This window comes from Leuciscus leuciscus (assembly GCF_965113295.1).
Source record: "Leuciscus leuciscus genome assembly, chromosome: 11".
Lineage (NCBI taxonomy): Eukaryota > Metazoa > Chordata > Actinopteri > Cypriniformes > Leuciscidae > Leuciscus > Leuciscus leuciscus.
This window is the reverse complement of record NC_138735.1, coordinates 26,306,691-26,322,051: the sequence shown is the minus strand read 5'-3', so window position 1 is coordinate 26,322,051 and position 15,361 is coordinate 26,306,691. Positions and strand designations below refer to the sequence as shown.

Below are 15,361 nucleotides of genomic sequence, written 5' to 3'. Positions count from 1 at the left end.
CTGCTGAAAGCAGGAATTCTCAATCTCTTCTCAGCCTGGAGTCTTTGGTCTCATCTCTCCTCATCTCACTCTGAGCCTCCGCAGTGGATCCACGGATTCATGCTGTCTGAGTGATATTTCTCTCCACGCTTCTGGAGAAGTAGACTACATGTTGTTCTATCCTTCCTTTATTACATAATACTTTATAGAGTTGGAAACCCCCCTCAGTGAATGATAAGGAACAAATCTCTAGAAACTTATGAGACTGAGTCAAATATGTGACCTCTGAATCCTCATGAGACAAACATTGTGTCTGGGACGTTACAGAATCCTCTAGAGTATTGTAAAAAATAATTTGATTTATTCGCAAGAGTCAACTCCCTAGATTGGTGAGAAAGATTAAAGTTGGCATGAAACGGAAGTAGTGATTATTTTCTTCCCTATTGTGACGTATATCAATGGAAGCTTGTTTTCGCCACAGAATAAAATATTTTAAAAGATAATTGCGACTTTTTATCTCATAAATGAGTGTTTACATCTCACAATTCTGACTTTATTTCTCCGAATTGCAAGATATTAAGTCAGAATTGCGTGATATAAAGTCAGAATTGCGTGATATAAAGTCGCAATTGCATGTTATAAACTCACAATTGCGAGATATAAATTTGCAATTGCGAGAAATTCTGACTTTATTTCTAGCAATTGAGAGTTTATATCTCGCTATTCTGAGATTGTGAGATATCAACCTCGCAAATGCAAGTTATAAAGTCCAATTCTAAGGAAAAAAAGACTGACTTTGTCTCTCAGAATTGTGAGATAAAAAGTCGCAATTACCTTTTTAATTTTTTTATTCTGTGGCGGAAACAAGCTTATATATCTGAATGAAATGGCTTCTCGAACAAGAAAAAATGTAGGGCAGGAATTGATTTTGTCCATCGGGAATTGATTGGATGGTTGTGGATTGCTAATGGTCGATCTAATGTGAGTGACAGGTAAACACGCAGTCACTGCAGTTATTTTGACAAACCAGATTAAACAATTCATCATTACTTTCACACGCACAAATCGCATTAAAAGTTTGTTGAAGCATTTTGAATCCTCAATCAAACAAATGCATCAAAACAACATGTCTTTCTCGTCTGCCGAAATCCTTGAAACCCCTCCCGTTCTCAACCAGCTGTCTCATCCAGAACAGGTTTAACTGCACCTACCTTCTCTTCCTTATTTATTTGTGTGCAATCTGTGAGCTATGAGAAAGATTCAACCCTGAGTGTAGCTGAGCAGTTCACCCTAAAGAGAGAGAGAAGCAGGTGAGCATCAGGTAAGTGCACTAAAAGATTAAATATTAATGTGTTAAAATGATTTGATATAAACTGTACTGATTCAAAACCTCTGTGATATCTTATTCTTATAGCTTATTCTTTTTTCAATGACCTGCAGACCTATGAAATCACTGCTCATTTAACTCCGAGCTGATCATGGGCGCTTCACAGAGCAAGGATAAGATGCACTGCACCAGATACCTGAACGGCAAAGGTCCTCCACCGCTGGGTGAGACGGGTGACACGCAGTTCAGATAAATATTACCCAAAAATAACTATCTACATGTTTTTCCGCTTTTAAGAATGCATGAATGCTATTGCATTAGATAATTAAATATCAGTAACACTTTACAATAAGGTTTAATTTGTTAACATTAGTTAATATAAACTAACAATACTTTGAATGCATTTATTAATCTAGTCAATGTTAATTTCAACAGCTAACATATTACTAAAATGACCATATTATTTAATGGACCTAAACTAACATGAAGTAACAATGAACAGTTCTATTTTTATTAACTAACATTAACGAAGATTAATAAATACTTAAATAAATAGCTTATTGTTAATGTTAGTTAATGCATTAACTAACGTTAACTAATGGGACCTTATACAAGCTCACTTTTCAATCAAATTATTTCACAAAATATATCTTTTTTGTAGGTTTCAAATGATTAAAAAATCAATATATTGTTCAAAATTAAGACTTTTTTGTGTGTGTGAAACATTAGCGCAAACTGCTCATACAGTAGTTAATGAAATAAACTACTAATACCTGGATATATAGCTAGGACACCTGACATCATACATCCACAGTTAAAAGTAGCTCAGGAAAGTCAATTTAGTTCTGAGAAAAGCTCACGCAGCATTTGTTTGCAGATGCCATTTATACTCTTAATGCGTGTCTGTTATATTTTATGACAATTCAAGCGGAAACTCAAGGATCAAAAAAACACAAAAAGACTGATCTGATAAAACAAGGAAACCAGCCAGATGGAGGGCAGATGAATTATACCATCGAAAGACGGAGTTTGCCGGGATATCCTGGCTGTGACACCATTCAAATCACCTTTCATTTTGATGATGGAATCCAGTCGGTGAGCATATGATGAGTTACATTTTTTTTTTACAGTATCTATTTGACAGTGTTTAAATAACAATGCCAATTGACACACCTTTCAGTGTATCACTGAGAACTCTTAAAACATCTCAGCTATCTGCGTCTCTGCTCTGTGGAATCCTGTCCGGCCTGTTTCTCACACAGAGCACATGCAGACACTACAGAACTCAAATCCCCTGTTATGATATACAGACACTAATGCCTAAAGTGTTTATAAAGCGCTGTGCTTGAACTTTCATACAGTGTCCATCAGTTTTTTTGTTTTTTCTTTATCAAATGAGATTTTGTTTTTGTATGCAAGTGATCAACTTTAGTAACTCGCCTTGCAGGATAAGCATCCGCACCCGGGACACAGCTACAGGGGGAATGAATGTGTGGCCTACCTGCCTCAGAACACCACGGGGACCAAGATCTTCCGGCTACTAGAGCAGGCCTTCGAACACAAGCTGCTGTTCACTGTGGCGGCCAATCTTAGCGGTGAATACTGCGTAACGCCTGCAGATATACCCCTCAAGACTCAGGACAACGGGGGACCTGGAAGGTATATAATAATGATCAAATAATTCCAAATCATAGATGAGTGTTCACCACAGTTCTTCATAATTGCAGAGTTCAAAAATACATATTCTTACTTCACTAAACAAACCCCAAATTTTTTTATTTTTTTTTACATTTACTTTCTATTAATTTCTTGTCTTTCCCCCCTACCCACTATTTTTAAGCCTGAAAATAAATATTTTCAATTAAATTCAAATTGATTTTTTTTTCAGATTTTTTATTATTTTATTTTTCTGTTAAGTGTTTTTGTTATAGTTAGATGATTATTTCATCTTTAGAAGCTATTAGTAAAATTAAAACCATAATAATATAAATAATAAATGCATTATATATAGAAAGACAAAACATTTATTTATTTATTTAAAAAATATTATATTATATTATAGTATAAACATTTTCTATTTTTGTTTTTATTCAGAATTCTTTCAGAATATTTTCATCATATTTTGTCTTTAAAACCATAAGGAAATCATTATATTAAACATTTAATTAACATCTTAGGATAACATACATTTTGTAAGATTTTATTTCTCTCATGTTTTCTGTGTTGTTCATCTTTAATGTTGAACATTCTCTCTCCTTTTGTGTCAGCTTCGGCTATCCAGATCCAGATTATTTGAAATCAGTGAGGAAAAGTCTCAATGTAAAAGGAATCAAATGAGAGGAAATGGACTACTATGACTACAACAAAATTTCCAACCTTATCATGACCCTGATCTGCATGACGAGGATATGGACATGGATATGGATATGGATATGGATATGGATATGGATATAGATATGGATATAGATATATGGATGTGGCATGATTACATGGAGTTTGACGTTTACAGCCAAATCAACAGAACATTCTCATGGCTGTTCAATTTGACATAGTTCATGAGGACCTTTATATGCAAAGCCAGAAACTGAATTGCATACGGGCACGCTGCAACTTGTGTATTTTCTATAAAACAGAGTTCTAACATGAAGTAAGACAGTATTGTATACACTGCTAGCTATTGCTTATTTGCTTAAAGTGTTTTTAAATAATGAAAAATGTATATAACCCCTTAATGGATTTCTTTAAGTAATCAGTAAATGTTGTCACATTTTTCTTGTTCATATCAATTTTATTTTAGTATTATTTATATACTATTATTAATATTTTGAATTAGCGTTTACTTTTATTTTAGTTAACTTAGAAATTTTATTTACTTTTGTCATTTTTATAAATTTTTAATGTTTCTATTTAGCTTTCATTAATTGCTATTTATTTCAGTTTTAGTCATTTTAGTACTTCAAGTTTTAGTTTCAGTTAACAGTCACAACAGATTCATATTCACATGCATCTTTAAATTAATCAGACTCAAATATTGATTATAATTTAGTATAAATGAAAAAAGTTCCAAATTAAAATGTTAAAGGTAGTGAGGTGAAGGTAGTCTGCCAGGTGAAGTCAACACATCCCCTGCAATATTTCCTCCGTGCCTGAAATGTGTCTTCACATTGCCGAGTGTGAACTTTCCCAGGCTGACGGTGGCCCTCTGTTCTCCTCAAACTGAATTACACACCAGGCTTCATACTCACAATAAAGAGTAATCGGATTGGCAGGCCCCATTAGAGAGGGCTCCGTCATCTCCAGGGGCGTTCTTAAACCACTTTCTCGTGGACGCTCCGCCAGGAGTCATCCGTCCCGACTGTCAGCTTCCACCACGACTCTGACAGCTATCAAATCTGTTCCTGCCCCATCCTCCTTCAATCTGCGCAGCTCTCCCCTCCTCCGTCACATCCCCCTCTCTCTCTGTTCACGACCTGAAGAAGCCAGGCTCTGTCTGAATGTGTCACAAACCTGCTTAAGACTAAACCTGCCCTTAAATTATGCCCAAAATCTTTCTATATCTTAGAGCTTTTCCCACTTGAAATAGTTAAACCTGAGCCATGCTAAACCCCAGGTAAATGGAATCCTGGCTTATCTTGCTTCAAGTTTCACAGTACTCACAATTTACCAGGGGTTAACAATTAATCATATTCTTAAGCTGCCGTTTCAGTCGCCTACATTCTTAAACCCTGGGTTAACGTTCTTATTTGAATATTTGTGGTGTCAGTGTCAATGGTTGGATTAACACAGCATGCAACCGGTTCACATAAAGGCTCTAGCATTGTGCTTCCTCGTTTTATATATTGTCAACTGTACTATTAAGTTTATACTAAATGGACTTTACAGACAATTAAGGAAGAAATTAAAGTCTCTTTACTCCAGTTGTCGCATTTTCTGTCACCGCTGAAACATAGCCTACAGTTTATACAAAGCATGGTTTTTCTGTGACTGTACAAAGTGTGTGAATATAAGGGATGCGATTGGCTGTCGCCTGCTAAGCAATCTAGTCGAAACATTCTAACACTGCAATGTTTGACGCTACACGATTGGAATCGCAATGCGGGGTTAACAGCGCAAAAGCGGATCAGGGTTTATAACCCTGGGTAAAAAGCGGTGTTAACCCCGGTTCTAAATTACAAGTTGTGAAGGAAGTGAAACGTTCCTTTATCCGGGGTTAAAAGTGGGGTTTAGAACGATGATAACACAGAGTTAAGTGTGGGGTTAGCGCAAAAGCAGAGCAGGGTTTATAACCCCAGGTAAAAAGCAGTGCTAACCCAGCTTCTTAAATTACAAGTGTGAAACGTTCCTTAACCCAGGGTTAAAAGTGGGGTTTAGAACAACGATAACCCGGGGTTAAGCGTGGGGTTACCAGCGCAAGACCGGAGCAGGGTAATAACCATGGGTAAAAAGCGGTGCTGACCCCGCTTCTAGATTACAAGTGTGAAACATTCCTTTACCTGGCGTTAAAAGTTGGGTTTAGAATGATGATAACCCAGGGTTAAGTGTGGGGTTAACGGCGCAAAAGCAGAGCAAGGTTTATAACCCCAGGTATTAAAAAGCAGTGCTAACCCATCTTCTTAAATTACAAGAGTGAAACGTTATTACCTGGGGTTAAAAGTGAGATTTAGAACGATGATAATCCGGGGTTAAGCTCGGGGTTAACAGTGCAAAAGCGGAGCAGGGTTTATAACCCCAGGTAAAAAGCGGTGCTAACCTCGCATCTAAATTACAAGTGTGAAACATTCCTAAAAGTGGGGATTAGAACGATGATAACCCGGGGTTAAGATCAGTGTGAAAAGCCTGAATTGAAATCATTTGTTAGTAATGACTCCTTCCTCTCCTCCTCGTTATGCAAAACAAAGTTCAAATTGTCATTAGAAATCATTGTCGTCCTTCCCACGAGATGAGTGTTTGCGGTGTTTTGCCATGTATTCCCCACTGGGGGGCTGAGTGTTGGTCTGCGCACCGGCAGCTTGTGATGAATGAGCTGAGGGTGTGTTTTCATTAGGCTGTTTAATTTGGAGCACAATTAGACTTCATCCTCTTTTAGAAGACAAAGCAGATTCTAAAGTTGTTAATTAAAAGGCAGAGTCGCAGACAGTGAAGATGGATGTGAACGCAGGGAATCCTCTCCAACAACAACAGTGCACTCCAAAGTCAATTCTTCCTTGTCTAACTAGTTGCTCTCCTCTCCTCAAGAAAAACTAGTAATCACTACCTAGTTCCTCATTTTGTTTCCTCAGTTCTGATTTTAATTTACTCTCTTTTCATCTAATCTCATCTCTGCTGCTCTCCTCTCATCTGCCTTTCTCATCTCCCCGCGTCTCATTTCGTTTTGTCTTGAGCTCATTTTCTCTTCTCGTCGAAAAATAGTTAGTGTTTACTATCTAGTTCCTCGTTTTGTCTCCTCTGCTCTATACTCTCATCTCATCTAGTCTCCTCTGTTCTGTTTTTTATCTCTTATTATCGTCTTGTCTCATTTCATCTCATTATCTTATCTCCATTACATATGTTCTTGTCTTTTTCCATCTCATCTCCTTTTATCTGTTCTCTTCTTGTCTCATCTGCTGTTGTCTCATCTCACATCCTCTCCACTGTTCTGCTTTTGTCTCCTCATGCCTCTTTTCATTTCCAATCCTATCCTTTCTTTTCATCTCATCTCATTTTCTCTGCTCTCTTTTTTATCTGCTTTCATCTCATCTCCTATCCTCTCATCTCATTCCGTCGAATCGTGTCTCCTTTCTCCTCGCCTCATTCTGTCTCCACTCCTTTTTGTGCTCTGTTCTGATTCAGCCTCAACTGTTCTCCTTTGTTCTCTCTACATTGTCATCCTTCACCTCTTCTCTCCTTTTTCATCCCATGTTCTCCCTTTTCAGTTTCTTTGCTCTGATCCCATATTGTCTCTTCTCATCTAATTTATCTCACCTCCTCTTTTCTCCTTTTGTTTAATCTCATCTCCTCTATTCTCTTTTCTCATCTCTTATCTTCTTCTGTCTTCTCGTCTCATCTCACCTGTTCTACTCCTGTTTCAGCTTGTCTCGTCTCACCTGCTCTAGTCTCGTCTCCTCTCATTTATTATCTCACCAGCTCTAGTCTCGTCTCGTCTCGTCTCACCTGCTCTCGTCTCATTTCATCTCTTATCTCACCTGCTCTCGTCTCATTTCATCTCGTCTCACCTGATCTTGTCTTGTCTTACCTGTTCTCGTCTCATTTCTTATCTCACCAGCTCTCGTCTCATCTCATTTCGTCTCGTCTCACCTGCTCTCGTCTCATTTCATCTCTTATCTCACCTGCTCAACTCATCTCATTTCGTCTCGTCTCACCTGATCTTGTCTTGTCTTACCTGTTCTCGTCTCATTTCTTATCTCACCAGCTCTCGTCTCATCTCATTTCGTCTCGTCTCACCTGCTCTCGTCTCATTTCATCTCTTATCTCACCTGCTCAACTCATCTCATTTCGTCTCGTCTCACCTGATCTTGTCTTGTCTTACCTGTTCTCGTCTAATTTCTTATCTCACCAGCTCTCGTCTCGTCTCGTCTCGTCTCATCTCATTTTGTCTCGTCTCACCTGCTCTCGTCTCATTTCATCTCTTATCTCACCTGCTCAACTCATCTCATTTCGTCTCGTCTCACCTGATCTTGTCTTGTCTTACCTGTTCTCGTCTCATCTCTTATCTCACCTACTCTCATCTCATCTCTTGTCTCACCTGCTCTCGCCTCATCTCTTTTCGTCTCATCTCACCTGCTCTCATCTAGTCTCACCATCTAGTCTCGACTCGTCTTACTTCACTAGCTCTCGTCTCATTTCTTATCTCACCTGCTCTCATCTCATCTCGTCTCACCTGCTCACGTCTCATCTCATCTCATTTCTTATCTCACCTGCTCTCGTCTCATCTCATCTCATTTCTTATCTCACCTGCTCTCGTCTCATCTCAGCTACTTTTCATGTCCACTGTATCCTCCACACCCAAAGCCGTGTTTAACATGTTATATATCAATGATGACCCCGGGTCGGGCTCAGCTCAGCTCTGTGTAAATTGCACTGCTCCTGTGGGACATTTAACTAAATCAATTTGCAAATAACATTACGCCTGCCTATAAAAACAGCAACTCTGAAGTGCACAAAAAGAAAACAAAGGTTTCAAAGCAGCACATATCTCCTCCACCGTGACACAGGATGTCTTTTACAAACTGTCACGAGATTCCGTAAGGCCATCAAAACCAAGAAAGCATGTTTTGACGGACACGGCACATCCCATTTGTGTCCATTTTACAGTCCCTATAAACCTTGGCGACAAGGGAAGTGAGAAACAATACAACGTCTCTTCGCTCCGAAGCATCCGTGCGAAAAAGGCACCTGTCGTGGCACGCAGAGAGTGAATCTTCCGGAGGAAATGGTTTATGAAGTACTAAATCTCGATGTGGAGATGGATGGAGTGTTTCTAGCCCTTGTCCCTGCATGCTGATAGGACGGACCTGTCCCTTCAGGTTAAAGTCTTAGGTAAAATATGACACATTTAAGAGGGGGAACGTCAGTGGGAAGGGAAAGAGGAATTACCCATAATTCTTTGTGAACGTATTTAGTGAAATATCTTTTACAGAAGTAACAATATGAATTTTTGATGATGGATGCCGAGTCTAGTCAATGCTAATGGCTCAAAAGCTCGACTGAAAGAGCGAGGAGATAGAGCAGTAGATGTGTAGACAAGTCGCGGTCGGGGAGGGGAGCGTGTCTCGGTTTGATTTACGATGCTGTCTTTCGATATCCTCTCAGGTACCTGTTGTCTTGCTTTCATAAAGCCACCAACACAAACGCATTCACTCTTTAGCCTTCCAGCTCCATTCATCAGCGCAGAAGGTCCCCGTTCGGCTCTTTTCATCTCAGACGCACAAGCTCGGGCCCTTCGCACACGCGCCACTCTTCTTCACACGGCCAAATCAAAGCGGTCAGAGATCTACCCGTGCGATAACCTCCAGCCTCTTTGTGCTCTAAGGTTAGTCCCGCTATGTGTCCGGCTGCCACACGCAGTCACCGCGAGCAGATATCTCACTCGGAGCTCAATGGACCCGGGGTTTCTAAAGAGTCACTGATACATCCCTGTGATAGTGGGGGATAGTGTGTCGGTGGCCTTTAGCTGAGAGAGATGGAGAGATAGATGACACTGGTCTCCATTTCTCTTTTCTCAGGACCGTACAAAGAGCAGAGAGCTTTGGGCCTGAGCGCTTTTAGCAGTCTGGTATTAGAAAGCCACACATGGTGGATGTGGGCCGTGATCTTTTTGTCTCTCTGAGGCCACAGTGATTTCAGTCAGCTAAAGATGGCAGAATAATGAATAATGCTATTGATTGAATTTCAAAAGCGTGTAAAACGCATGTTTGTGTTACCAAAGCCCTCATTATTTACTATGGATCCAAAAGAAACAAGCAGTGATAACAAACTAGACATCTCTGAAGAAAATATAAGTGATGTTTGTCCATATAAAACCTGATTGCCATTGTTAATGCAGAAAAGTTTCAAATTAATTCCTGTATTTGAATTGAGAAGTGTTGTTATTGTTAACTAAAACTATTAAAATCCTTTTCATCTATTGAAAAACATTATTTAAATAAATCTTAAGATTAAAAACTTAATGAAAATTAGAAATGTTGTCTTTGCAACAAACTGAAATAAAATAAGTTTATGTTGAAGTACTAAAATGACCAACAAAAATAAATGAAAGCTAAATAGAAATATATGAAAAAAAAAAAACTAGAAAAATTGACAAAAGCACATAACAAAGTCTGAAAATATAATAATAAAAGCTAATTCAAAACATGGTTAAATATTATAACAGTATATAAGTAAATACAATTATATACGTAATAGCTCTACTAAAATAACATTGGAATTGAGTTAAGAAACAGCGTGCAGAACTGCAGTTCAAGGAAGTAGAATTAAAAAGAACTGAAATTGAAAGAGATTCATATCTCATTTTTAATTAGGAACGTTTCGAAACTTTGAAGATAGATAGATAGATAGATAGATAGATAGATAGATAGATAGATAGATAGATAGATAGATAGATAGATAGATAGATAGATAGATAGATAGATAGATAGATAGATAGATGTTATTATTTGATATTTCAGTTTAACAGAAGGGACAACAAAAGATGTTGATCTATGAACATGTCCTACTTGAATAATCACGCTAAGTGATCTGTACTTTGAGACACTTTGTAAGGATTTTATGATGCTTTAATACCGACTTTTTGTCCCCAGAATTGATCCAAGCTTGTCCTGGTGGGTGAACAGCTCCTCTAGGAGGATGAGCCGAACTGCCCAATCTCTCCTGGCACTTTGTGATTTATGACCTTTTTGGTGACAAATCACCTCGGTTACAGCGCATCGGAATAGCAGCGTGTAGAGTCGGCCTACCTTAAATCAATGGCCCATTGTTCCTCCTCCATGGACTCTCTGCGGCTGCCGAACAGGGACAAAGCCACCCAGATCTGCTGGAGAACAACAGCGCTTTTAGAGAGCTCAGAAAATGGGGAACTTCTGCTGAGACAAAATAACTTTGACCCTGAATTAAAAATGAGGCATGTTTATTTTTCACCATGATTTATTCAACTATTCTTGATGATCTGTCAAGTCTTCAGTATGAAAATATGAAAGTTTGGAATTACCAATTAACCAGAATGGGGCATCTTTAAAGCAACCAACCAGAGTTTGCTTTCTGTATGTAACATTTAAGGGCAGGTACATCTAAAATCGATGGCACCACTAACAAACCAGCATGCAGAAAAGTGAAAACAAAATAAATACATAAATAAACCAAAGTAGGTCATTAAAGGGATAGTCCACTCTAAAAAAATATAATTTTGTCATCATTTAGGCCTCACTCTCATGTCGTTGTAAACCTGTATGAATTTGTTTCTTCTGCAGGACAAAAATGAAGATATTATGAAGAATGTTGGTAACCAAACAGTTTCGGGTCCCATTGACTTCCATAGTACGATCAAAAAAATATAATGGAAGTCAATGGGAACCAAAACTGCTCGGTTACCATCGTTCTTCAAAATATCTTCTTTTGTGTTCCCCGGGAAGAAAAAGTCATACAGGTTTGTAACGACATGAGAGTGATTAAATGATAACAGAATTAAAATTTTTGACTATCCCTTTAAGGTCTGTCCATCTGATTGGCTCAAGATTTCGACTAATAAAAATGTGCCATGATTACATCACATCAGTCATCACGACTGACCTTACAATAAACTCTGATGACTAACTTTGTTTTCCTGCTCCTGAAGGTCATGGTTTCCTCGAGCTATGTCCAGCTGGATGCACTGAGAGCTATTCTATGTTGTTTTTTTATCATGTGTCCATGTCACATACAATACTTCTCTCAGGCCACTGAATCTGCCTTTTTATTTGTACAATGCTGTTGCATATTTTTCTCTCGGTAATAGTGGAGAATTCTAAAGTACAATTTGATTGTTTGAAGATGCCTATCTGTCTGTTTCCAGTGAGAAAGTGATGGGTGATAAGTTACAGTGGCCATCCACCAACTAAAGGTCATGTCCGGAGTTATTGATAATGAATAATTGATAGTTTATTGTAACTCTATAGTTTATTACACCGTTCACATGAACCACAATGTCTGGAGATTTTACATCTGAATCTGTGCTCACATTAAAAAATGTTTTTACCTTTTCTGGAGAAAATATGTTTTCATGTGTAAAATCAGCCATGATCTGGGGGGTGTTGTGGGTGGAGCCAGGGCCGTTCTAACTTCCACAAAAATATAACATAAAGCACCCTAATAATAGCTGATTAGATAAATATCTGATTAAAACTAAGAGGAAATAAAAGTATTTTAAAAAATCGAATGGAACTTCTGGCAAAGGTTTAAACCGTAAATTATAAGAGGGCATTTAGGTGTACAACAGTGCAAAAAAAAAAAAAGAAAAGAAAAAAAAAGTCAAGAAACCTTCAAGTTAAGTGTTTGTTTTACCTTAAGGATATAGCATACATAGTTATAGTTACACTACTGTTTAAAAATGTCAGGTCTGTAAAATGTTTGAATGTTTTTGAAAGTAACCTACGCTGCACTTATTTTATCAAAAATACAGTAAAACAGTAATATTGTATTATATTAAAGGAACCGTATGTAAGATTGTGGCCAAAACTGGTCCTGCAATCACTTTCAAATTACTGTAGAGGGGTGTATCCCTGCCCCCTCCCCCCTGACTCGAGGTTGCCGGTTAGGCTGCAGGATCCAGCAGGAACGTAAGCTGCTACAAGGAGCTTCCAATGGCAAGTGACGAGTCCTACACGGTAAGTTTTTTTTTTTCTGTTAATTATGTTTATGCTTCATAAAAGATGTTATGCGTATTTCGGATTAATAACGAGGTCTTTTAGGTTTTGTAACGTTAGACATTTTTTATCCGACACGTTTGTAGCTGCAGCTGTGGTAACTAGAGCAGAGCTGGCAACCCGGATGCCGAAACACTACTGACTTCGTGATTGGTAGATAGGTGGAGGGTGGAGCATCAGGCCAAAACACAGCATGACAACATCAACATCAGTTGAGGGCTGCAACTTCATTTTAAATGACAATATCCTGGCCGGACTACTGTTGTCAGTGATATAAGTATTTGAAATGATCATGATTTCTTAATGTCTAGTGACATATCAGGGCCATTTTATGATTAATTGAAATACATTTCTACGGTTCCTTTAAAGTTTAAAATAACCTTTTTCTATTTTATAACTTTAAAAAAATATATTTTTACTAAAATATTTATTACATATTATATATTTATTTTATATTTATAATTGTAACATAGGCCTGTAAATGCACATTTACATGTTTACATGTATTAACTGTCGCTTTTGATCAATTTAAAGGATTAGTTCACTTCAAAATGGAAATTCTGTCATAATTTACTCACCCTCAAGTTGTTTCAAACCTGTGTGAATTTCTTTCTTCTGCTGAACACAAAAGAAGATATTTTGAAGAGTGTCGGTAACCAAACAGTTGATGGACCCCATTGACTTCCATAATATTTTCTTTCCTACTATGGAAGTCAATTGGGCTCATAAACTGTCTGGTTACCGACACTGTTCAAAATATCTTCTTTTGTGTTCAGCAGAAGAAAGAAATTCATACAGGTTTGAAACAACTTGAGGGTGAGTAAATGATGACAGAATTTCCATTTTGAAGTGAACTATTCCTTTAATGCATTCTTGCAGAATAAAAGTATTAATTTCTTTAAAAAAAACACACACAAAAAAACATCTTACTGACCCCAAACTTTTAAACAGTAGTGTTTGCTTGACTTGGTATCCACCGCTAATTGATCTAACTAGTTGGCCTGAAGCTGAATTGTCTTAAATTTAAGAGTCCAATTTTAAAGATCTCCTGAACCGAGTGTCTATTCTGATCAGTGGTTACAGCCACACAGCTGACAGTGTGAAGCACTAATGGCAGGCCTGAGAACTATCTTTTATGTCTTAATAAACCTCTCTCTCTCTCTCTCTTTTTCTCCTGCCACCAATGAGAGACGATGCTTTTTCTCCTTCTGAGAAAGGGGGCTGCCCGCAGAGGATCAGCTTCCTGTCAGTGGGTCTGTCTCTTAATGAGTGGGACTTCACATAACCTTCAAACTGGGCCGTGGAGCCGCCCAGTGCCTGACAGCTTGGCCCATCTCCCCTTGCACCAATAAATGTCAAGCGTTGATCTCTCTCTCCATCTCTCCCATCGCCTTGCTCGGTCTTAACGGGGGTCCCATAAATCTAACTGGCCCTTTTCTCCCAGGTCTGAGTCGGGGCCTGAAAAATGACAGTTCCTCGGCGCTCATTTTTATTCTTTATTTCATCTCCTCCTGTCTATCCGCCCAACCTGTACTTAAAGCACTGATACAACGTCCACGCCACCGTTTGCCTATAGGGCCTGGGGTGTGAAGAGAGTGACTTCATAACTCACCTTAGATTAACAGAGAGAACGACCGCGGGAGAGAGAGAAAGAGAGAGGGAGAAGTAAAGAAATTGAATAGGTTATGGGGTTATTTGAAGGGCAGCGCAGTGGCTTTGTCATTCTCAATGTGATCTTTGGCATCAATTTCTTATTACAGAATACATCACTACAATCAGGAGCAGGGGGTCTGTTTGTGGTCGAGGGTTTTTACGAAGCACTGCAAAGGATTACGGTCTGTTCTCTTTCTCTTCATTACAGACCAGGGGCGAGTTCCATGCGAAAGTGAGTATCAATCCCAGGGCAGAGCACTTGAAAGTGAGCACTATAAAGGGTGCAGAACCTGACTCATATGGTATGTCATGATGTACACACATCACGTACATCACTTCAACTGTTAAATTGTAAAGTTGCTTTACATGACAGCAGAACGCATGTTCATAGCTGTTAAGCCTGTTTTGGAAAATAAAAATTCTTAAAAATATAGCCTCTTTGTGTCTTTACTAAAAATGCGTGTCTCTTTGCATGTTTCTCAACAGACGTAGTGCCTATAAATATGAATTTTTCTGTAATGTTATTAAGAAACAAAAACAGTGACATATGTCTATATATAATATATGACACACACACACACACACACACACACACACACACACATATTCTAAATAAAAATATTATATATATATATATATATATATATATATAATATTTTTATTTTTATAATTATATTTTATATACTCTTGCATTAAATTGAACAAAAGTGACAATAAAAACTTTTACATTGTTACAAAGAAATTATATTTTAAATAAATGCTGTTCTTTTCGAACTTTCTTTTCATCAAATAATCCTGAACATTTTTCAGAGTGAGTGGAGCATATACTGACGCACATATTTTAATGGAATTTCTGAACGAATTGCATTGCTTAGTGTTCTTTGGAATTAGCCTAAGAATTTACTTCCTGAAGTGTCATTCAAGGGCAAACCGGCAAGTTTCGTTTTCACTCTTAAAAGCAAGCGGTATCGATCACTTGACCTCTCTCAGTTTAAAAAAAAAGTCATAC

At 38.0% G+C, this 15,361-nt stretch overlaps 1 protein-coding gene across 2 annotated transcripts; it reads left to right on the top strand.

Moving 5' to 3' along the window:
* The first annotated feature begins 1,155 nt into the window (after positions 1 to 1,155).
* Positions 1,156 to 4,075, top strand: dtx3la (deltex E3 ubiquitin ligase 3L a). Of its 2 annotated transcripts, none has more exons than XM_082183718.1 (5): positions 1,156 to 1,289; positions 1,420 to 1,539; positions 2,235 to 2,401; positions 2,754 to 2,965; positions 3,574 to 4,075. In XM_082183718.1, the coding sequence occupies exons 2-5, from the start codon at positions 1,458 to 1,460 to the stop codon at positions 3,641 to 3,643; spliced, it is 531 nt and encodes a 176-aa protein (XP_082039844.1). In that variant the 5' UTR covers positions 1,156 to 1,289; positions 1,420 to 1,457; the 3' UTR covers positions 3,644 to 4,075. The 2 variants fall into 2 exon arrangements, with proteins under 2 accessions (XP_082039844.1, XP_082039843.1); XM_082183717.1 differs by having other exon boundaries at positions 1,220 to 1,300.
* The last annotated feature ends 11,286 nt before the right edge of the window (positions 4,076 to 15,361 follow it).